Source organism: Megachile rotundata, chromosome 6 (genome assembly GCF_050947335.1).
Source record: "Megachile rotundata isolate GNS110a chromosome 6, iyMegRotu1, whole genome shotgun sequence".
NCBI lineage: Eukaryota > Metazoa > Arthropoda > Insecta > Hymenoptera > Megachilidae > Megachile > Megachile rotundata.
In genome coordinates, this window is record NC_134988.1 from 5,123,189 (window position 1) to 5,145,988 (window position 22,800).

Genomic DNA, 22,800 nt, shown 5'->3' on the forward strand with positions numbered 1-22,800 from the left:
GGTCATTGTTTTTCACCCAATTCGTGACCGCAAGAGTCAATTATACAACCGCCAAAAATACGTGAATCTGGGCGTCCATTTTTCTATTCTGACCAATTGTGTCTCCTCTAAACACCTCAGCTTCTTCACGCGCCAACTCGTGGGTTGACATCGGTACATGTACTCCTATTTTATTTATTGTTAATATTTTGTTTGTGATTGCAGCCGAGATGTGGTTCGGAATCGTGTTTGCGGTAGTCGTGGAAATAGTGCCGCTGCATTTGAGGTCGACCACGATTGGCGCCTTTTTGTTCGTCATGAACAATATCGGTGGAAACTTGCCAATATTGGTCGAGCCGACCAGAATGGCCATCGGTTTTCGAGGGTCCCTGTATATTTTCTATGCTGGCTTTTATGGCATTAGTAAGTGATCAAACAATCCGATAAGAGGTATCATCTGCTACCGAGTATCGGCAAATGATATCTAATTTACTCTTTCCAGTCTATCTTTAATCACAAGTACACTATGCGCCAAAAGTATGAGGCTATTCAATAAAGCAAGTGATATTTTTTCAAATTAAACTTTTAACAATTTGAAACAAGTAATTTGTTATTGACTTAAAATTAATTTATATTTAATTCACAAATATGGCAGCCATTTTGTTATGCCGAAAATGTGGTAGCCCGCCATTTTTGTTTCTTTTATTCCCTCATTCGAATTTTACACTATTCATGACTTTGTTGTTGTTCTTTTGAATTAAACTTGATATTATACTTTTAAATTAAACTTGATGTTACACTTTTGAATTAAACTTGATACCTTTAGATTAAACTTGATGCCATACCTTTAGACTAAACTTGATATGCTAGTTTTCGGTTAGAGTTGACACTTTTAAATTGGGGTTGAAGTTCATATTTTCATATCAAAACTGATACTTTAATTTGATATTAGAGTTAATACTATACTTCCAAAGATAAAATTAGTGTCGATACTTTGAGGTTTCAGTTGAAGTCATGCTTTGAGGTTAGAGTTGATGCTACACTTTTAAGGATTGATGTTCATACTTTCACATTAAAGCTGATACTATAGTTTGTTCTTAGAATTGATGCCATACAATTTACATAAAATTGATGTCTACACTTTGATGTTTGAGTTGCAGTCATGATTTTAAATTAGAGTTGATACCACAATTTCATATTACTATAAACGCCATACTTTTTGGTCAAAATTAAAGTCACACTTTTGGCCAGCAGTGTACATACGAAATTCCTGGTAACTTATCAATGAACATTTATTTTTAATAGGTTCCATAATGTTCTTCTTGACGATGTTCCTAATGGAGGGCGCTAAAGGAGAATCAAAGAATACAGAATCCGTGATCAATGCCAAACCAGAGTTTGGATACGATAATACCACGTTCACAACTGACGATGGACGTGTTCCAACCATAGAACTCCCACGACTGTACCCACCACCTCCACATCGTTTCGAGAATTCTAGGTTATAAGTTAGGAGAATATCATTTCCAACAATCGCATGTAAATAGCAATTTATCCATGCAAATCTATCCATGACAGCAAATTCAATTCTTCTCAACTACGTTTTTAAAACAATTTTTTATATACTGTACGCTGTTAGTTAAAACTGAAAGAAATCCTGATGTTCCGTGGAACAAGAATTGTGAACCCCCGATATAATCAATACCTGATAGATCACTTAACTATATAGAATGTTTATTAGGTTATATTTTAGCAACTGTAAAATTTGATTTAAGATATTATAATTGTTATGTAAAATACAGAGTTTAATGATCATTTTTGCTAAAGAAAAATAAGATTTAATAAATTATACAAGGACCGGGGTTCACACGAGCGATTCTCAAACGTTGTACAATTTTCTGACATAAAAAAACGTAAAGTACAATTATTTTGTATGAAACCTCGTAATTTAATATTGAAGAATAATAAATTGTAATTGTGATTGGTAAAGGCGAATCGATAAGTCAATATTATTGTTATCGTATATTAAAAACAGCCTGTTTATACATGTACACGTGTCTTCGCAGATATACAAAAATATACGTTCGAACAAATAGTCTCATCAACGTAATCCTAGCGGGATTGTAAAACTCTTCGACAGCCATAATACTGGCACTATTTGAGACACTTTAGTTTAATTTGTTACCCCGCTATGTCTTGATGAGGACTACATTACTCACACATACACACACAAGACGCATCCACTGTGTAACATGTGATACACAATAAAATCGATACCAAGATTCATCATCAAATCACGACGTATATGTACAGATTATTTAATATAAATAAAAAAAGAAAAAGTATCCTTTATTTGTAATGTACAAAATAGATAGCGATGGAGGAGGAAGATGATAGCATCCTTGACACTTCAAGGTACAAGATCTGTCATGAAAGATACGTTGTGTACATATTTACATTATTCGACATACTTGTAAAAAAAAATACTTTGATAGGTATGTATCAATAAATAGCTTATTCAAGTGTTGCTATGTTGAAAGTTAGTCTCGTGGTTGTTCGTACGATTATACACGTCGTTTCAAAAAACGTACACCATACAAAAAGTTGTAAATTCTTTATATTAAACGAAAATGTATCAAATTATAAAATATGTAGGATGTTTCATTTTTGAGCGATCTCAAATTGGAAGTCCTTCTATAACACAGTATTTTAGTCCTTACAATTATTAAAAAATAATGATATAGATTTTTTAAATAACTACAAAAACTTTCATGGAAACATGAAAATTTACTTCTCACTCTAATGGCTGTTCCAAGAGTGGTGCCTCAAAAATGAAACGCCCAGTGTCCAACAGTTTATATCTATAAAACAAACGACACACGGTAAAAGATCTTTCGATTTCGTTTAATACAAAGTATCCACACCAGAAGTTTCAGTGGTGCACATTATTTTTGAGACGACCTGTATAATTCCGTTGCTCCATAAATGCTACGGTGCAAAACTGATATCACCGCAAAAACAGCCTCATCGACATCGACTAATAAACCTAACGGATATGTAATTTAATACTAATCAAGTTTCATCAAAAAAAGTATAAGCTTGTTTCACACAAAATTAATCTGTGTATTAAAAAGAAACAAGAACCGTAAGTATATAATCGCACAACCACTTTTTGTTTGCTGTTCCTTATTAACAGACCTGACAAACGAGCTATTTAACATTCATCTGAGTGTCATCGTGTTTTATACCTAATTAAATTGTCATGTTCGCGCGTGCAGAAAAAGATAATGATCTTTGGAGGCAATTCGTCTTCGCATCTGTTTGTTTAACGACTCAGTTTTGACCGGTTCATTTGCTTGTTAACGATGAACAAGGTGAAACTGAATGGTCGCGCACTTTGCAAATGCAAAAACACAGACTTGGCAGCCACTCTCTTTGTCTCTGTCAATGGAATCAGAGTCAAAGACTGTCTGCCATCGGTTCAAATGCATCTGAAAATAGTTGTGACGTCCGCTAAGATCACAAAAGTGACCTTCAGTAGATTTGGTTACAATGATTGTAACCAAAATATCGTGGCCAGATAACTATCTTCTCCTATCAAACTTTTTCTCGTTCAAATAATAAATAGTTGATTTTTGGATACAGAGTGCATCTTTGGTACTTAATTTTTTAACAAACCGTACATTAAAGGACAATTAAGTATCATAAAGATCTTTTAAAAAAAAATAAAAGATGAAGTAAGTATTCGTACGTTACTGGGATAGTGTTAGGTTGTTGCAAATATGAGAGTTCATTGTTTAAAATTATACTCTTCAGTAGATCATTTGAGCCGTGGAATGTCTTGATTTAAATTTGTAAATTTTAATCTGAATCATTGTCCGCTGCAAATAGCAGTCAGCCATTTTGTATTCAGAATATTAATGCAGTGCATACAATGGGGCGTAATTGGTAAACTTTAAATTTCAAGTTGGTATAGCACAAGTGCCATTTTGTAATATTTTTATGTCATGAATTTGTGTCAGACTTTATATGTTTAGAAATCCATCATCATTCGCTCTAATTGGCAAGCGGCCATTTTCTATTAAGAACATTAATAAAAGCTCGATGCACTCATCTTCATTAAACCTGAAGCTTAAAACTGGTGTGCAGTGAGTGCCATTTTGTAATACTTCCATGTCACGAATTTATGCCAGATTTAATATGTTTAGAAATCCATCATCATTTGCTCTAATTGGCAAGCAGCCATTTTCTATTAAGAACCCTAATAAAGGCCTTACACAATCATCTTTATGAAACTTGAAGTCTAAAATTGGTGTATCACAAGTGCCACTTTTATACCCTAAATTTATGTCAGATTTTAGTGTTTCAAAATTCATCATCGTCTGGATTTTGCAATGTCTGGCAAGCAGCCAATTTCTATTAAGAACATTAATGAAGACTTTTCGCAGTCTTCGTCGAACTTGAAACCAAACATTGATGTACCGTAAATGCATATTTTACAATACTAATGAACTCTAATGCGCAACAACCTAACAGTACCTTCCTTCACAATTCTTAAAGTAAAAAAGAATCTACATCAAATTGTTGTATCCAAACAACCCTATCGAATGCTTCCTACCTAACCTCAAGTACTCACGCAGCAACCTGAATATTTCTGTAAATATTCGAGGCATCGAAGCATCATTTGGTATCTTCTTAAGTAACGAACAGCAATTTATCGCCGATTAAGTATAGAGCAAACATCGTGTCAGGAACATTAAACGTTTATGCGTCAACATTCGTCTGTCGAGGTGCTGGAAATCTGTGTGCTGGCACCACTGGAGAAGCTGCTCCTGCACGTCTCAACAGCCAACGCAGTGTCCGGCACTTGAACAAACTGAACCTTTTCTTTAGGCCATCTATTCCTCCCGTAAACGCAATTAAATATATTATACTTGTGGTCCATATCGAAATGACTCAAGGTGCTGCTGTGCCTCCTCTTCAGCACTTTCTTCGCCATCAGGCTCCTGTTGTTCTTGTAGGAGAGCTCTTTGCGGAAGCAGAAGAACCGTCTCAGCTCTCGTTTGACCCTCTTGGAGCGATAGCCGAACAGCAGAGGGCTGATGTACGCGGCCAAGATCAGAAAACTTGAGGCCAGCACGTCGTACTTGTGAGGCACGTGTTGGCCAACAGACCGAGGCAAATTCTTCATCAGCAGAAGTATCACGTATGGCGACCAACAAATCAAACCCATCACTATGACCACGGCACTGATTCGAGCCGCCCTGGCCTCTTCTCGGTGCCTAAATATAGATCCATTGCTGATTCGATCTTTCAGAGAATTTATATAACTTGAGGTACTCCTCACACTCGCCACCCGTTGCAGGCCTTCATTCTTGTTCGTTGCCGGCGTGATGGTTACTATAGGGGTCAAAAGAGAGGACGACGACTCTGCTGTACCGCTACAGGTGGCGGGGTCTCGTTCAGTCTTGTTCTCGGACAGATTACCCGCTTCCACATCCATAAACGTGGTCGACAGTCTACGATGAGGCCTTCCGTCAGAGGGATTCCGCAAAATCCCAGAGTCACCAAGTCGCTGGTTAATCTTTGGATCCCCTGTGTCATCCTCTTTATTATTCTGGACAGCCTCAACGGCTTCTGAAGATACTTTTTTGTCCAACGAATTAAGACACTCGAGGGGAACCTCGTCCTCTGAGTCGCTGTTTTCATCGGTGACGAAACTCCCCGCCTGAGATTTCCCTGTTTGGTCCACTACTTGAGATTCCTCCTTCGTCTCCGAATAGCTGGAGCCTCGAGGAGATACCTGAAGCGGCTGCAGTCCTAGTGTGAACATGATTCCCGAGGGAGCTTGCTCGTCGGCCTGCGTTGAAGTCACGTCCACTTCCAACGCGGACGAGAAAGAACGTCTCCTGGATCCTTGACCTGGTGGCTGCATGGTCTCGCTGGTCTCGTCGATCGACGACAGGCTGGATATTTTTGGCAGCTTACGAAAGTCTTCGATGGTGTCTGTTTGTAAACGCTGAAGTCTGGTCGGACCGTTCTGTTCCTCGCTGAAGCTTGCGGAGGACAATATCGGTCTAGACCCACTTTTTCTAGTCCTCACAGAATTCCGATGCGCGGCCACGAAGATGCTGACATAGATCCAACAGACGGCCACAAAGGGGATGAAATAAACGAAGACGCTGTACACGATAGCGTAGACGAAGCCGTAAGTAATGGCGCCGTCCTCAAACGCATACCCCGCGTCAGTGGCGTTCAGCTCTTCAATTCGCGTGCCCTTTATAGGACTTTCGCTAGTAAAATTATGACTTCCGGAATTGCAAACCAGCCAGAGACTCTGAGGATTCGGGTTGAAGAACGCGAGAAAACCGAACACTATGGAGATCAGCCAAATGGACATAATCAAAATCCCAGCCTTAAGCTTGTCCACTCGTGCCCGATAACGTAATGGATCCACCACGGCGAAATATTGATCCACCGCGATCAACAGCACCGACAGCACGGAGGATGTTGTCACGATGGCGACCGCACCTTCCGATATCGTGCAGATGCTACCTATGGACGTAGAATCGACTATAGGCGCGGTAGAGGCTGCGTCCATGATCAATAACGGGATCATGGTGGCGCATACCAGCAGGTTTGACACGGTTAAGTTCATGACAAACCTGAAATCAAAATTAACGTGCCAATTAGTGTGATGTGTGGGAGGTTTGCTTTTGATGAAATGGTTCAAGGACTTTACGTGGGATCTGATATGGAAGCTTTAACTTATCGAGGATATAACACGACTGTAGAGGCCACACAGAATATAGTCCATAGAGATTAGTATGTGATATTTAAAGATTATGGAGGACATGTAGACACTATATAATTATAGAGATGTAAAGGATGACTATATGTAGAATCAGAGGATATACAGTATAGAGGTCATATAAATAATGTGAAAGGACTGTAAAGGGTATATAACAACATATAGCAAAACATGTATAGCAACATTAGAGGACATATGAGCCTGGAGAAGGTATACAAAAGTTATATGAAATATACAGGCTATGGATGACGTATAGAGGTTATGGGGAGTATAGAAAAGTTACAGCAAAGATTATAGCAAACACACAGCGATTATAGAAGAAACATGAATACAACTGTACTATAATGGTACTATAATGGTTAATAATAAGTGGTGAATACAATTAATTTGTAGAAAGCTATGGATTTTTGAAATGATCTGATAGAGCATCATTACATGACTTTTTAAACAAAATTTTCAATTAACCTGTTGGAAATGGTGCGCAATGAAGGGCGTATAAGAAACGCCAATAAGAGAATGACGTTTAGAACGAAACATCCGAAAAGGACGAAACTCCAAGCCACGATCCCTTGATTATCCCACCATCCTTCTAGATCTCCCAGATCTGAGATAGATCCTTCTTCGACGATGTCTGGCGAATCTCCAACCATTCATGTATAATGAATGTAACACAATTCTGAAACAATCGTAACAAGCAATTTATGAACATTTATTTTACAACAAATTTATTTTGTCGAATAACACGTGTAAAAATCACGACTGCAGTTGTAAAGTTAACTTCAAATTTTGTTAACAAAGTTATTCATTATTGGAGCAAGAAACGTGAAACACGAACATTTAATTTAGTGTTTATTTTACATCATACTCTATTTTTACTCGCAAATTGTTCGCTTCGACTTGTTTCACATTTTATATGTACAGTAAGGGTATTTTTAGACAACTTTTAAACGCAAAACTAACATTTTGTCCTTTGCTATTTCTATCTTATTCAAGAAGAACCTTGAAAAATATAAATTCACTCAAGCGTTCATAACCGTCAGGTTTAGTTTTCCTCGAATTGTTGCAAAATTCAAAACATGCACTCCTACGTTCCAACTACATATGTACCTATGTTAAAGAACGTATTGTTTCATTTAACCGAACAATTTATTATTCGACGCACAACTGACAGCGTTTTATCACTCTTTGTTAAGTAAAAAAAAAACAACAGAAGCAAAATATTTCTGAATAACATCCAGAAGCAAATACGATTGTTTTGGTTCCACAAATTTTACGATTTTTTCAACTGGGACACTGTTCCTTTCGAAATAATAAAAGTGTATTTTCGTAGTTATTTTCGTTAAATTTTAAGCTTCGCAGTAATGTGCCATAAACGGTACTTTGCGATATTTTTCTGTCATGAAATTATTAGACTTTAGTTTCTTAATAGACATCCTACGATTTACCGTAACCTATACATTGCGGTAAAAGTGATAGTCAGTTATTTTGTGTTATGAATATTAATGAGGCGCTGATGTAGCCAGCTTCAACGGACTTTAAAGTTTACGCTGATATGCTATAACTGTCATTTTGTGAAACTTTTCTGTCATGAAATTGCGCCAGACGTGTTTCCAAATCTATCGTCGGTTGGTGTAGCTCAGTGTTGTTACTGGCAACCATCCATTTTGCTCGAAACAGTACAACAATGCATTTATGTAGTGATTTTCGTGCACATTTAAACTTTAAATTAGCGTGTCACACGTGTCATTTTGTAATATTTTTCTGTCATGAAATCCCGTTAGTATAATAGAGTACATTTTGTTATGGTCAGATTGCTTTGAGGCCGATGACCAGCCATTTTGTGTTACGAATATTAATTAATCGCTAATGTAGTCGTTTTCAGTAGACTCTGAACTTTACATTCATATACCATAAGTGTTCTCTAGTTGTACTTTTCTGTCATAAAAGACTATATTTCACTAGTGTTCATTTCATCTTCTACTGTAACTGATACATCACTTTGAAGTCGACAATCAGCCATTCTGTACTATGAATATTAATGAACCGCTTATATAATTATTTTCAGTGGACCTTAAGCTTCGCATCGACGTAGCATAACCGTTACATCGCGAAACTTTTCTGTTATAAAATCGCGCCGGACTTTCATAAATTATCCCAGACACTTAAATAGTAGTATCTTCGGTTTATTGCACACGTGGTCCACGTGTGACGGATATCCTTTTGCTCACGTGAACGTGGAAGCGATCAAACGCATTTACGATGGATTCACATGTGCTCGAAATCGCGTTGGTCGCATTTACCTACGATCTTGCGTAGAACTTGAAACACCCCCTCCTGACTCTACTCAACTTTTCAGCTATATTTAGCGGTATATAACTGCTGCTCGTATACTGTGAAGCTTTTGCGTATCGGCGACGGTAAAAATGCCAACAAGGGGGATTTACTGACACCAATTTTCTTATAAACGTCGTAAATGAACGAGTACTGATCGGTTTCTGAGATCACAACTTTTTCAATGTCTACCATTAAACACAATTCAAAAATAAAATCGAAAAATTGGTTCAGATTAAACCGAACGGTAAAATAGTGAAATAATATATCAATAAAACAATATAATAATATAGTATAATCTAATAGAGTATTATACTAAAATGACAAAGTTGTTGTATATTAAAAGTAAAAAATAAAATAATAAAATTGTATAATAAGTAAAATAAAATAGTAGTAGAGTAACATAGCGAAATAATGATATTGTGAAACAGTGAAATGATATAACAGTAACATTGTAAAATAGTAGAATTGTAAAATGGGAAAATACTAGTCCAGCTAAATAATAGAACAGTGGAATCGTAGAACAAAAGAGCGATAAAACAGAGGAATGAAAGAACAGTAAAATAATAAAACAGTAGAATGGCAGAACAGTAGAGTGATAGAACACTGAAACTATAGAAAAGTAGAATGCTAGAACAGTAGAATTGTAGAATTGTAGAACTGTAGAACTGTAGAATTGTAAAGGTATAGAAGTGTGAAATTGTAGAATTGCGGAAATATAAAAGTGTAGAAGCATAGAAGCGTAGAACTGTGGAAACGTAGAATTGTAGAACGTAGAAGTGTAGAAGCGTAGAACTATAAAAATGTAGAAGCGTAGAACTGTAGAAATGTAGAAGTGTAGAAGTGTAGAAGTGTAGAAATGTAGAAGTGTAGAAGTGTAGAAGTGTAGAAGTGTAGAAGTGTAGAAGTGTAGAAGTGTAGATGTGTAGATGTGTAGATGTGTAGAAGTGTAGAAGTGTAGAAGTGTAGAAGTGTAGAAGTGTAGAAGTGTAGAAGTGTAGAAGTGTAGAAGTGTAGAAGTGTAGAAGTGTAGAAGTGTAGAAGTGTAGAAGTGTTGAAGTGTAGAAGTGTAGAAGTGTAGAAGTGTAGAAGTGTAGAAGTGTAGAAGTGTAGAAGTGTAAAATTGCAAAAATGTAGAAGTCTAGAATTGCAAAAATGTAGAAGTCTAGAATTGCAGAAATGTAGAAGTGTAGAAGTGTAAAATTGCAGAAATGTAGAAGTGTAGAATTGCAGAAATGTAGAAGTGTAGAAGTGTAAAATTGCAGAAACGTAGAAGTCTAGAATTACAGAAATGTAGAAGTGTAGAAGTTTAGAGTGCAGAAATGTAGAAGTGTAGAAGTGTAAAATTGCAGAAATGTAGAAGTCTAGAATTGCAGAAATGTAGAAGTGTAGAAGTGTAAAATTGCAGAAATGTAGAAGTGTAGAAGTGTAGAAGTGTAGAAGTTTAGAAGTGTAGAAGTGTAGAAGTTTAGAGTGCAAAATTGTGAATTGTAAAAATTATAAAACAACAAACTAGTGAAATGATAAACTGTAAATATAGCAGTCCTGATAAAATGTAAAAAACGGTGACGTAATAAATGTTATTTTCGAAACTTCCCCGAAATATTTATAAATACGAAAAACAGGAAATAAGGATGAATATAAATACCATTTTTTACACTTACAGGTAAACTGTTTCCGAGTAATACATAGTTCATATTATTTATCTCATGAACGATTTGCGTACGTAGGTAGATTTCACGGTCGATTAAGAAGGTAATAAACGAAGATCGTTACAATAGTAATGGACGGTGTGTCGGTGATAATTACGAGCCTCGAAATACGGTAAAAAAAATTTTGGTTGACGTCAAACGATCTCCAACGATGTTTAATGTTTCGATGTATTTATTGTAATTGGCAGAATTTTGCGGTGTCTTCGAATTTTTTTCATCGTTTGCTACGTTTCAGGTAAGATGTTTACCCGATGTAAATGCATTTCTCGAGCGGAACCGAATAATAAAACTATCTTTCGCATCTGAGTCATTCTTAACGCTTTAAACATGCGATTTACAATTCATAGAGGGACCTCCTTTGTGACACTGTAACTTCGAATATAACGGAAAATAACCAGGTCACAACATAATTTTGCGAATTTCTTTTAACGCTGCACCAACTTTCCAGCATCGTATCTCAACAAAGAAATCATACCGCAACGTTATAAGAATATTAGCACATTGAATACCGAATAATTAATTCGGAGAATTAATAATGATTAGTTCGTAGAAAAAAATTGGAGAACTTGTATAACGTTCGGAAGAAAATATACGAGAGCATTGCGAGGTTCACGTTCCACAAAAATCAATCAATGACTCATTTTGGAACGGGTTACCCTACTCTCTCACGCAATCTGTTAATGGATCGTGATAAAAGTTCACGACCTTATGATAATTCATGTGGGAACCAGCATGAGTGTATTGATTTTCCAACCCGCAGTATATTGACCGTAATAAACATTCTTCTAGTCATTACATCTTATACGGTGTTGCGTGATTTCATTACAGAAAAGTATTAACAAATGGCACTTATGGCATATCAATGTAAAGCTTAAAATCTACTGATAATGAGTGCATGTACGCATCGTGATTATTTGTCCTATAAAATAATGGACCATTGGTTTCAAAGCAAGGTATCAATCATCAAAAACAATAAAATGCATTCTATTACATAACTAAAGTCTGTCGAGATTTCATGACAGAAAAGTATTACCAAATAACACTTGTAGTACATCAATTTAAAGCTTAAAGATCAACAAAAATGACTGCATAATCGCACCGTCGATCTTTTTCGCGTAAAATGGATAGCTGTCAGTTAGAACAAACAGTGATGTCAGCTACACCGAACGATGATGAATGTGGAAGCAGGTAAAGTCCAAAGTGACTTCATGACAGAAAAGTATCACAAAGTGACACTTACAGCGCATAAATGTAAAGTTTAAAGTCTTCTGAAACTACCTGCGTGCCTCATCAAAATTCATAATTCAAAGTGGCTGCCCATCAATTTCGATGCAACGCGTAAATTACGTGAAACAACAAAATGTTAGATAAAGTCTAATATAATTTAATGATGGAAAATCATTACAAAGTGGCACTTTTAGCACCTCGATTTACAGCTTGAAGGTTGACGGAAATGATCAAACAAACCCACCCTTAACGTTTTACACGTGAAATGGCTGATTGCCAGTTACCAGATGAAACTTCGAATGTGGAAAGCTTCGCAAACAACCTGGGTGTACAGAGGTTTATTGCTGTTTGTAAAATTCCGAACGATGTTTGTATTTAGTCTAATGTGTATTTGAAGAATGAACGCCAGAGAAGCCGAATCATTAAGAAGAAACATATTCTCTGCTGTTTGCTCTGAATCGGTAAGAGATTGTGGCAAAAAAAATGATCCTCTAAAGTTGTCGGATAATATTTGCATAAGAAAGTAGTTCACATATAGAAAGTGATTCAGCGGAGATATTTATGAATGGAACCAGGTGAATAACAACTTTTACGTTCGTTTGAATTTTGAATGTAGGTACTTTCAATTATACGTATTAATATAAATCAGTATAACACATTATACATTTTATTATTATATATCTTTTAATAATGCGTATTGCACAATAGGTACATTGAAATTAATAAAAATAAAAAATGTGGTATTTATTGTAAATATGGCAATTAGTATATTAGTAAATTATGAAGAATTAGTAAAATTATAAGCAGCATGAAAATTAGTAAAATTGCAACCCGGTAAAACAACAAAAAATATAGAAACGTTAAATTGATGTGAACTGAAAAAATGATAAAAAGTTAAAAATAGTAAAATAGCTGATAAAAAGGTAAAAATAGCAGAGGATAAATTTGTAAACGTGGCAAAAATGATAATAATAATAACGGTAATTAACGGTAGCGGTAATGGCAGTGGGAATAACGTTGATTACCAAATTCTTGAAAGAACAGGGGAAAAAACCGGAAACTATAGAAATAAATTTTCCATCGTACTTGACCATACCATAAATGTTTGGGGCCTCAATTAACGAACGATTCCATCGAACTGATCTCAAGAATATTGCACGAAGAATTTTTCATGACGTCGATCGCGTGAAATTTGCAAAATCGTCAAGGATTACACATGAAACACAGCCAGAGATAAGAGAAACATGACATCCAACTGTTCGTGACAATGAAATTTCAGGAGGTAGAATCGCCAGGAAAAAAACGAAAAACTTTCCAACTGACGTACGAAATAAAATCGTTGGATAGAAAATACGTTCCGCGTTTCCTTAGAATCCTTGAAATAATATATTGTATCTTATCAGTGATAAAGGCGGAGGTTAAAGCGATTTTTTCGTTACTGCAGCAAACACGTGAGAAAGGAGAGAAGCAATTTTCTCGTATAATCGTTAATTTTGCGTTTTATGCCTTGTCATCATTTAAGGAGCTGAGGTTATAGACGGTCCGTTCAACTTTCAATGCTTAAATTATTAACAAGGAAAACAAGATTTTTTCGCAAAATAACCTTCCCTATGTTCGTAAAAGTCATCAAATTTTTTATTCATGGTGAATAACAACTTTAATACCTATTTGAATTTATAGCGAGTAACAGTTTTAATATCCAGTATATGTAACACAATGCAGAAAAGTAAAATACTCTTGGGACATTAATGTAAAGCTGAAGGCCTGTTAAAAATAGCTATATAAACGGTTCGTTAATATTCATAACACAAAAACTGGTCATCGACTTCAAATGTATCATAAACGGTGGAATGTACTCTATTAGGGAGATAAAGTCCAGTGTGATTTCACGACTGAAAAGTATTTCAACATGGCACATCAATGTACACCTTAACATCTATTGGAAATAGCTGTATAAGAGTTTTATAAAATGGCTGACCAACGGCTTTAAAGCAATCTATCAATAATCATAAGTAACAAAATCAGTACCTATATGGTCTAATATAATTTCATGACAGAAAAGTACTTCAAAATGGCACTTATGGCACGTGAATGTACACCTCAATATCTATTGAAAATAGCTGTATAAGAATTTTATTAATATTCGTGGCACAAAATTACTGACGAACGACATCGAAGCAATACAGTGAATATCCGAACAAGTAAATGATTGATTGATTGATTGATTCTTGTTGCGGGCGTCGACTACTGTGGTCATTAGCCCGAAACAAGTAAATGAGATTGACTGTTTAACCAACGTGCAAATTTGCAATTTTGTAATAGCACAAAATATAGCATCGAACTATATTTGAAGCAAACTTAAAAGGATTGATGAAATTGAATGAAATGTCGATGTAGACAACTGACTGACAGTATATATATATTATATATATACTATAGCATAAAAATAACGGTTCAGTCATTCATTCAGAATCGCAATGTCCTTCATACGAGAACGTGAAGTGCTGCAGCAACTAAATGAAAGATAATTAACAGTGGTACAGTCGACATTGAATCTACTGTACCTTCTAAAGTACAATCGAATCGAGATATTAGCAAACATGAAATAGAGAATAAATTGTCATAAACTTTGATGTATGTTATTTAAAATAAAAAATATCTGTTTGCGTTTAATTTTCCCAACATTGAACAGCTTAAATTGATTATAAGTCAATAAAATAATAAACTATTAAAATCTTAATATTTACAGTATTTACTATATTTCTTTAAGAGATTATAAAATATGCAAAACGTATTTTAATTATTCCTAAACATGTACTCGTATCTTAAAGATTGAAACATACAACGATAAAGTAATTTACATGAAATTAGCGGAAAGGAAACAAAGAAATTTAGATTGTTTTGAATGATTTTGTAAATTAATAACTTTAAACGTTTCACTGATTCGCCGATTAAACGCGTCACCGTTCCTTTCTTAGAAACTGCCCATCTGAAATTATTATGAGCTTAATGAATACGGGCATTAGTCTATCTGTAGAGATACGGTCTCATGCTGACTAAACATTATTATTAATCCAGAAATTCCCCTGGACACGAGAAAGGAGACGGAACTTGTTCGTAGGAGGTTCGACGAAGAGCAAAGAATAAGTACAACGAAATTTCAAATACACGATTCTTTGCTGAATATTTAATTAGACGCTTACGAAAATATCTTCAGCTGACCTCCTTTTACATTCTAAAGATAACAATTCTAGCGCAGATTTCCTCGAGGAAAAAACCTTTTTTCCTCGTTCTGCTAATGCAAATATCAGCCAATTACTTATCAATAATAAATACAAATTGTGAAAGATTATATCATTCATGACATACGTTAATTTAATAGATGTAAAAAAGAATCATTTGCCACGATCGTTGAATAAGAAATTTGTTATTTTATTCCATTCTGTGATACTTGCTTTACTAATTAGTATAGTTTACATTTCTAGCTTAATAACACTCTACTATATAAATGAACTATTATTTCACAATAATATTTTACTATAATGCTACTACAATATTAATTATTATTTCATAGTTATATTCTACTAATATCACGATATTACTATTTTACTGTTTCACCATGTTATAATACCACCATACTATACCACTATACCAGTATACTAACTAGTATATCAATATTCCACTATAATACTATACTACCACACTACTATAGCACAATGCTACTGTAACTGTATTACTATGTTATACTACTATACTACTATACTACCACACTACCATAGCACAATATTAATGCAACTATATTGCTACGTTATACTACTATACTACCACACTACCATAGCACAATGTTAATGTAACTATACTGCTACGTTATACTACTATACTGCTACGTTATACTACTATACTACCACAGTACCATAGCACAATGATAATGTAACTACACTGCTACATTATACTAGTATACTACTATACTACCACACTACTACAGCACAATGCTACTGCAACTATACTAGTATACTGCTATGGTACTGTACTACTACGCTACTATACTACTATACTACCACGCTACTATAACACAATGCTACTGTAACTATACTACTATTTTATGCTACTATACTACTATACTGCTGTGCTACTATACTACTATACTCCTATACTACTATACTACTATACTACAATACTCCTATACTACTATACTACTATACTACTATACTACTATACTACTACACCATTATGCTCCTGTATTACTATTCCACAATATACTAAATCCACAACATTACTATTCCACTATACTACATGTCATCAATATTACTTGTGTTTTAACTCTACAGATAATTAATTTATTTAGTAAACTTTGTGTAATTTCTATATATATTACTATATTAATGTTGCTTATACAATTAGTATAAGCTAGTATATTACTATATGGTTAACAGCGTTATTCTTATTCTATTCCAATTTATAGTCCATTATTAAAGTTAATATAATTTCGATTCTGTAATAATCTTAAATATCTGAAATATATTTGCAGAATATGCTTGAAAGCTACAATGTTGTTAGTTAAAAATTAGAAGAGAGTAACTGTGAATCACCATGAATGATATTAACGCGATGATGAAGCCAGAATTTTCCTCTTCCGGGTTCGCAAAAAGTACCGTAAAAAATAAATACCACGAATGGACACCATACTGTGTTCTATGCGGGTTTCTGGTTCGTATTCCGTGATTAATGACGCAAATTTCTGCATTTAGATGATTTTCGCGTTAAGAATAGATTGAACTAACAATTGTACACTTTACAGAAACGTTCCACGTCATTCCGGTAATTGTTTAAAGTCGACAGTGTTCCTGGATTTACAGGAACTAAACAGGAATAATATTCTCTTGAAATGGTGTCAGACAGCCGCGAAATATAAATAAATAATTCAATTCGTTCGACAACAAATTTTTATTCTTTTGCTCTAAAAAATTACTTTAACATTTATTGGTAATATCATTAACACAAGTATCAATTTTAATCTTTAAATATTTTGAAGTTGTCATTATATTCATTTGAAAAAACAATTTAGAGAATGTTCTCTTTTTGCCGAAAATTATGTTAATATTACATGAAGCTTCAAAGATATTTTAATCTTTCAGAATTGATATATCTAATCGTTAAAAATGATAATAAAGCAGGAATGAAATAAATCAGAAATTAAAACTATATTGTAACTAACTAGAATACCAGGCTTGCCAACTCATCATCATACACGTGCGGTTTCAAAGTTCCTTTCTTTCTGTCGAATGACATGTCGAATGAATTATTAATCATTCGGCCAGAGTTGCTAATTTTAATTCGATATCAATCGCGAGGGACAGATAGTCAGCACAGTATCGACCTAAATAATAATATCGACAAATAAACAAAACATCGATCTATTTTTACCAATTAATTTTCAAATTTTTTTTATTTCAACCAATTTCAATTTAGTAACAAGAAAATGGTTAGTAAGAAGCTTTAATATCAATGAAAAATTTATTGTAACAAGAAAATGCTAAAAAAAATTTGTTAATATTAATGAAAAATTTATTGTATTTAATTATAACATATCTTTTCTTAGAGATTTTTAAATAACATCATAATACAAATACATTTGCTTTCCTATAATATGAGAAAAAGCTAAAGAAAAATTATTTGATCTAAAATGTTATTATTGCGGTAACAAATAAGTAGCAGAATAAAATACGTTGAAATTTATTGAAAAATTTTTCACTTAATCGTTTAGAATCGAAGATACGTAAATCATACAAAGTAGCGTTAAAATCACTGAAGAAAGTAGAAGAAAGAATAACGTCTTGTTAATTTTCATTTCTAAAAAGAAATTTCTTTTAAATTCAATAAATAAAAGATTTAAGATGACGCGTTAACAAATATTTATCTTACTCGGATCTTTTTTAAACTGTTTTGCACCGCCCATCGATATGATTGATAAACATTTTTTCCAAGATTCGATACTAAAATTATCGATCCTTCATATACGTATATAAATGTTTTACTGTTATTACCGCAATAATCCACTAATAATAATTGTTCTATTATTATTCGTACTGGACCAAAAATCCAATGTGTACGACAATCTTTTTTCTCTCAAATGTCAAATATTACATTTGTAAAGTCAGTAATTAACGAGGAAAATAAAGCTTTCCATCGCGAACTTCGATTTTAATTAGACGTATCAGTTTTAAAAGGGTTTCGTACTAGAAAATCTTACTATTTAATATTATATTATCGTAATTACCCCAAGTTAAATCGACTCGCGTTATATAATCACACATTGTATGGCCACGCATCATATCACCTGCGCCTGACATTTCTATGAGTTATATTAGCTAATATCTCGCTAGTCCGTCTCTAATTATATCGACCTCGCATTATATCGCCTGTGCGGTATATCACCTATGCGATATATCATTTTCACATTACGTCGCATGCGTCTTAAATTGACAGGAATTATATACGCTATGCGTTATACTGCCTATATTCATATAACCTATGTGGTATATCATCCTCGCGTTATATCGCCTTTGCGTTACATCGTCACGAATTATATTCACTATGCATCATATTGCCTATGTAATATTAACTTTAACGTTATAGCGCCTATACGATATATCATCCTCGCCTTATATCGCCTACACGTTATATCGCCACGAGTTACATCCACTATGGATCATATTACATATGTAATGTTAGTTTAAGCGTTACGTTGCCTATGCAGTATATCATCCTCGCCTTATATCGCCTACACGTTATATCGCCACGAGTTACATCCACTGTGCATCATATTATATATGTAATATTAGTTTAAGCGTTACGTTGCCTATGCAGTATATCATCCTCGCCTTATATCGCCTACACGTTATATCGCCACGAGTTACATCCACTGTGCATCATATTATATATGTAATATTAGTTTAAGCGTTACGTTGCCTATGCAGTATATCATCCTCGCCTTATATCGCCTACGCGTTAGATCGCCACGAGTTAATCCACTATGCATCATATTACATATGTAATATTAGTTTAAGCGTTATGTTGCCTATGCAGTATATCATCCTCGCCTTATATCGCCTACGCGTTATATTGTTCTACGTTGCATCGTTAAAAAATGAAAATGAAAATAATATATAGTACAAAATTAAATTTTGCAAATGAATTCATTAATCTAATAATATGAATTAATTGTAAAACAGAATTTTATAAACAGGTACTTGAATACGTTAAGAAACAATCAAAAAAGTGTTCGATAACGAAGCTATTCAATTCTGTGAAGAATACATTTCTCGCTTAGCCAAATCGTAAAAGCAAAGATATTTTCATTTTTAATATAGATACGCAATTTCAGTGGAAATTTTTAAAACTATTTTCTTAGAAGTTGGTTCCAAAGTGCGTCTTTCACTTCTTGAACAAATAAATGAACGAATAATGACCTTTCATTACGCAAAAAACTTAGAATATAAGAAAGTCTTTTTTTATCGACAGATATAGAAGCGGCAGACAGAGAGTATAGTGTTGAATGATAATTTTACACGCAGACTGATTGTAACGAGTTTTAATCTTATTATGCCTGTCTGCTATAAAAAGTAGACAGAGTCAGATGACCTCATACTTCCTACCAATGTGACATATTAATTGATATTACATAATGGTATAAATACTATCGATATTGATGGATAATTGGTTAACAATTAGCAAAATTATACAGGGTGACCCACTTAACTATATCATCCCCGATCAGTTTCTTATATGTAAAGATACGAAAAAATGTTCACAGAGAAAGTTATACTTCAGAAGGAAAATTAGGCTATGAAAGCGAAGGTTATCTCAAGGTCGTATGATTTCATAATGACCTTCGTTTTCTTAAATGAAACCATACAAATATTATTTAAAAGATTTGAACTGAAGCAATTTGCATTAAAGTCTTGATAACAGGTAGAAGAAATAACTTTGACCTACTTTAACTAAATCATAATCCTATCTTTGTCAAATCATAACTCATTACATTTTTGTGAAATATTTTTAACTTTAATCTATTTTGATCCTATATAAAGAACGATATTAACATTGATAAACGTAATTTTTGTGGTTGATATTAAAACTTTCACGTACGTGGACAAAGTGCGAAAGAATTTAGAGTTTAAATTTAAAATTCAGGCGAATGAGATACACTGGTGACCGGGTTAGATTTTTATCAAGTATAAATACTAAGTGCACTACTCGCGAAAAAACGGCATAAACTTTTCCACATTATCACGCGATGAAACACCGGGGTGGTATTTTTCCAGCAGTTATTATATTTTAATGATATTATATATATTTTTCACGTGTTCGTTAAGCACAACATATTTATATTTAAATTCTGTACAAAGTTATTTTTAAAAATTGAACTGTGCGCTCCAAAATCAATGTTTCCACAGAAGTTTGCTCTTTTAATGCGCGAAAAACAAGCACGATATGCAGTTTTAACCAATTTGTTATTTTAAATACATAACGCAAACAAAGTTACAAGAGGATGTGAATCGTCAGTCACGAGGAAACTTGTTAAATTTGCCAGTGAACGGTGATAATTGTTTTCCTCGTCTCAAAAGCACGTGGTTGTAAACTAAGAAAAGGAAAAACAAAGTTTTTTTTCTGTACTTATAGCCTCTAATCTACGGTTTAAATTTATTCAACTTATACGGGTTATTTGAACAAATAATTTTTCGAATTAGTCCAAGTAGATCGATTAACACGATCGAATTAATTTATATTATATCTAAAATTTTAAGCTTTTCAATGATCAAGAAAGAATCAAGGAGAATTTTTTCGAGATATTTAAATAATCAATTAATACGATCAAATCGATGTCGATTCAAACGATTAAAATAACATCAAATTTGTTCGACTTATTGGAACAATCGATTACTGCATTCCACTCGATTTCGATCATTTCTGTAATTCTAATCTTTTACATAACAAACATGACAAAAATAAATTCAAATTACGCGGAATATTTGAACATGTTGAATTTGTTCAAAATATTTCAGCAGTCAATTTTCAAATAATGTAAATGATAAAATTAAATTTATTGATATTACGCAGCATATTTAAACACCGAATTTCCTTTAACTATTCGAACAATTGATTGCTATGTTCGATTCGACTCACGTTCCAAACAGTTGACACATTCCTAAAAGAAATTCTAAAATATATGTACTGAACTGTACAGTAATAACAAGAAGTGCTCAAATTGTATATAAAATTTTTTGTAACGTTATTTACTATGGTGTACAACGATACGTATAATCAAACAGAATCAAAGGTCGACAACATGCCCGAAAATGAATTGCGCAAGCAAGCAAAGGTATGTGTATACGCATACGTTGTACTTTCTAAACGTAAGAGTGTGTAGTAACCTACGTAAACGTAAGTACACATGATATTCTTTTTTGAGAAAATAGATATGTTTATGGTACGTACTCTTGAAGTTGTCTTATTGCGTATGGAAAGCAATAGAATGAAAGTCATTGTGCGCAAAAAAGACGTCATAATAAAGAATGCAGGTTGTTTCTAATGTTGAGGATACATTAACTGAAAAAATCTATTTCTGGTCGCAACTAACGAATCACAAATTCAATGAACAAATGGGGAAGGGTACGTCATAACTAGTGTTTTCACTCCACGCTTTTTCCAATATTTCCATACACCTTATAATAACAAAATTAAATAACTAACGTTCCTATGAATCTTTACAATTGACAGTAAATGCAACATACAAAAAAACTAAATACCATGTTTCCTCATTCATCGTATAATCTTTCCTGTCAATATTGATAGAATGAAGAACACAAAATCACGCGTACCAAAGAAACATCGAGTTCTTTCTCGTGCAAAGAGAAGAAAATAACTGAACACTCACCAAACAAAGCTTCTTGACCCAGAGGAAGAATCACTCCATTTAGATCGGGGATGTTTTGGTTAATCCTTTCAACAATTGCATCGACCCAAACTATAGGACGAAGCGGTAAACTGTCAAATGGCACCGTCGTGTATATGCAAATTCGAGTGAAAATTTTAACGCATCACAATACAAATCACTGTACGAACTGTATATACCGATCAATGTATGTTGGAAATGGAAAGTACCGTTTTTATGGTAGAGTTAATTAATGCTGCCTATATACGATAGATATAAACTGCAGCGTTAAAACACGACATTCCACCAGAAGCGTTCCTTCTCAACTGGCTGAATTGAAGCGAATTGCAAGATTCACGAAGCAAGCACAAATCGTGCTTACCTCGTCCCAGCCCGAACTCTCCCGATTCGAACGCAAGTCACTCTGAGCTCTGATTGGCCCATTTCCCTCTGGTCAACTGGACGGAATCCTGTCTCTTTCTCTTTTCGTTCAAACCACGACACGATGCCGTGTGAAGCTCGATTATATTTCTATGATAGTTTTCCTGAAGGATGATGTTTCAGGAGCAACAAACTCTTCTTTATTACCCAATCCTTACTGTAGATAATAATGAAAGTCGTGATGTTTGTCATGGTATACATTGCCTACCAGTTTTAAATATTATTAGTACAATACTGATATCCTACTATTTCAGTATACTAATATACCACTATTATAAAATTCTACAATACTGCTATCTTACTATTCTACTATGTAACTAGTCCACTGTTATTATGCTATTATACTACTATACTACTGTTCCATT

General features: G+C 34.0%; 2 protein-coding genes and 1 long non-coding RNA gene across 4 annotated transcripts in view; 2 read left to right on the forward strand and 1 right to left on the reverse strand.

Annotated features, from left to right (window-relative positions):
* Window positions 1–2,506, forward strand: part of LOC100883649 (hexuronate transporter) — a 29,293-nt gene extending 26,787 nt beyond the window's left edge. For both annotated transcript variants that reach the window (XM_012298342.2, XM_076532540.1), the window contains exons 9-10: window positions 205–402; window positions 1,285–2,506. In XM_012298342.2, the coding sequence (XP_012153732.2) occupies window positions 205–402; window positions 1,285–1,487 (401 nt within the window). In that variant the 3' untranslated portion in view covers window positions 1,488–2,506. The remainder of the gene's footprint in view (window positions 1–204; window positions 403–1,284) is intronic.
* On the reverse strand, window positions 204–22,573 carry LOC143263895 (uncharacterized). Its single transcript, XM_003700251.3, has 3 exons — window positions 21,998–22,573; window positions 7,256–7,466; window positions 204–6,644 (listed from the first exon to the last, which is right to left on the reverse strand). The coding sequence occupies exons 2-3, from the start codon at window positions 7,438–7,440 to the stop codon at window positions 4,751–4,753; spliced, it is 2,079 nt and encodes a 692-aa protein (XP_003700299.2). The 5' UTR covers window positions 7,441–7,466; window positions 21,998–22,573; the 3' UTR covers window positions 204–4,750.
* On the forward strand, window positions 10,624–11,995 carry LOC143264603 (uncharacterized). Its single transcript, XR_013038404.1, has 3 exons — window positions 10,624–10,945; window positions 11,022–11,068; window positions 11,181–11,995. It is a non-coding gene; the product is annotated as an uncharacterized LOC143264603 (long non-coding RNA).
* Window positions 22,574–22,800: the final 227 nt, after the last annotated feature.